This window comes from Babylonia areolata, chromosome 31 (assembly GCF_041734735.1).
Source record: "Babylonia areolata isolate BAREFJ2019XMU chromosome 31, ASM4173473v1, whole genome shotgun sequence".
In the NCBI taxonomy this organism is placed as follows: domain Eukaryota; kingdom Metazoa; phylum Mollusca; class Gastropoda; order Neogastropoda; family Buccinidae; genus Babylonia; species Babylonia areolata.
In genome coordinates, this window is record NC_134906.1 from 50001 (window position 1) to 51602 (window position 1602).

The 1602-nt window shown below is 38.4% G+C and overlaps 1 protein-coding gene across 1 annotated transcript in view; it reads right to left on the reverse strand.

Annotated features, from left to right (window-relative positions):
* LOC143276191 (uncharacterized) overlaps positions 1–555 on the reverse strand; it is a 5419-nt gene extending 4864 nt beyond the window's left edge. The window contains exon 1 of the mRNA XM_076580631.1: positions 402–555. Coding sequence (XP_076436746.1) covers positions 402–453 — 52 coding nt within the window. The 5' untranslated portion in view covers positions 454–555. The remainder of the gene's footprint in view (positions 1–401) is intronic.
* Between the last annotated feature and the right edge of the window lie 1047 nt (positions 556–1602).

A 1602-nucleotide genomic window follows, 5' to 3' on the forward strand; every position in this document is an offset into this window, starting at 1 on the left:
GGTATGCACTGGCAGTACCAACCCCCCTCCCCCCCGCACCCCCTTCACCCCGCCCACTCCTTCACTCCCACCCGCCAGAAAAGCACAACAACAACAAACAAACAAACAAAAAAACCCACATTCCCCCCCTCCCCCACAAAACCCCACAAAAAACACACCAACCCCTCACCCCCATCCCCGCCAAAATACACACAAAACGCATAAAAAATAAAAAAAATAAAAAAAAAGAAAGAAAAAGAAAAATACAACAAGAAGCAGAAAAACAACAAAAAAACCCCCAAAAAACAACAACCGAACAACAACAAAAACAACAAAACAACAAAAAACAACACAGAAAAGGTTAGTTACATAAAGTAATGAATGTTAAACAAAAAGAGAAAAAAAAGGAACAGAAAACTTACCAACAGCAGCAACGCAGAGGGTAAAAAGGAAGGATTTACCAAACAAAGCCATACTTATTACTTTAGTTTTGCTCTCAGCTGTATCTTACACGGAAACAGAAAATTACCACAGCGTCAGTTCCCTTCCGTTTCTGAAAAACACGAAGAGAGTTGTGCTTCGTGGAGATAGTGGTCAAGACTTGCACTTGTACCGTATATATAGCCAGTCAGCCGGAAGCTTGTATATATATACATACGTCATGGTCTCACTCCCACGCGCGCGCACCTTTACCTGGGACAGGTGTGACAGATGACAACTGCCTGAGTGCTTAGGTCCAGGTGAAATAAGGCTGTCAAGCCATACAAACTTTTTTTTCTACCTCAAGTTTTAAGTACGTTTTATTTCCTCCGCTTTTTTGGCTCCCTTTTTTGTTTTCTTCTTCTTCTTCTTCTTCTTCTTCTTCTCCACCTCCTCCTCCTTCTCCACCTCCTCCTCCTTCTTCTTCTCGTCCTTGTCGTCTATTATTATTATTGTTGTTATTGTCGTCGTCATCATCACCATCATATATCATCATCATCATTGTTATTATTATTATTAGTAGTAGTAGTAGTATCATTATATGTGAGGGCAATCGTGATTTTTTTTTTCAATTATTGCTGTTTAGATTTTATTTCATGGTTTTGACATTATGCATCATTGACGTAGTTCGTCTCTCTCTGCTTCTTCTTTTTCATACTGTCAGCTTTGGCTGTTGTTGTTGTTGTTGTTTTATAATTATTTGAAAGTGTTTAACTGAGATAAATAGTTTTAAAAAATCTGTAAATATTTCCAAACTTTTTATATGCAATTTTGTAATCATTATTTACATATATTCGCTATAGACAATGCAGATTGTCGAGTTATTATCAGTGTAATTCAAAATTTCTCACATAAGGGTCTGATTCAGTGCATGAAATCCGTTACAATCATTGGGCAGGGTGGATCTCTCCCTGTCTCTGTTTCTCTGCCTGTCTCTTTCTCTTTAACCCGCCTGCGACAATAGCTTCATAGTACCAATGCAATTATGCTTCCCCTTTACCTCTTTTGTGTGTATCTCTATCAGTACATTTCTACATCGTTATTCAGTCCAATGCGATAAAGTATATCTTTTTCATACAGGATGTACAAGTGTTGTGTTGCTTTGTCACAACACACACAGACACACAGACACAGACACACACA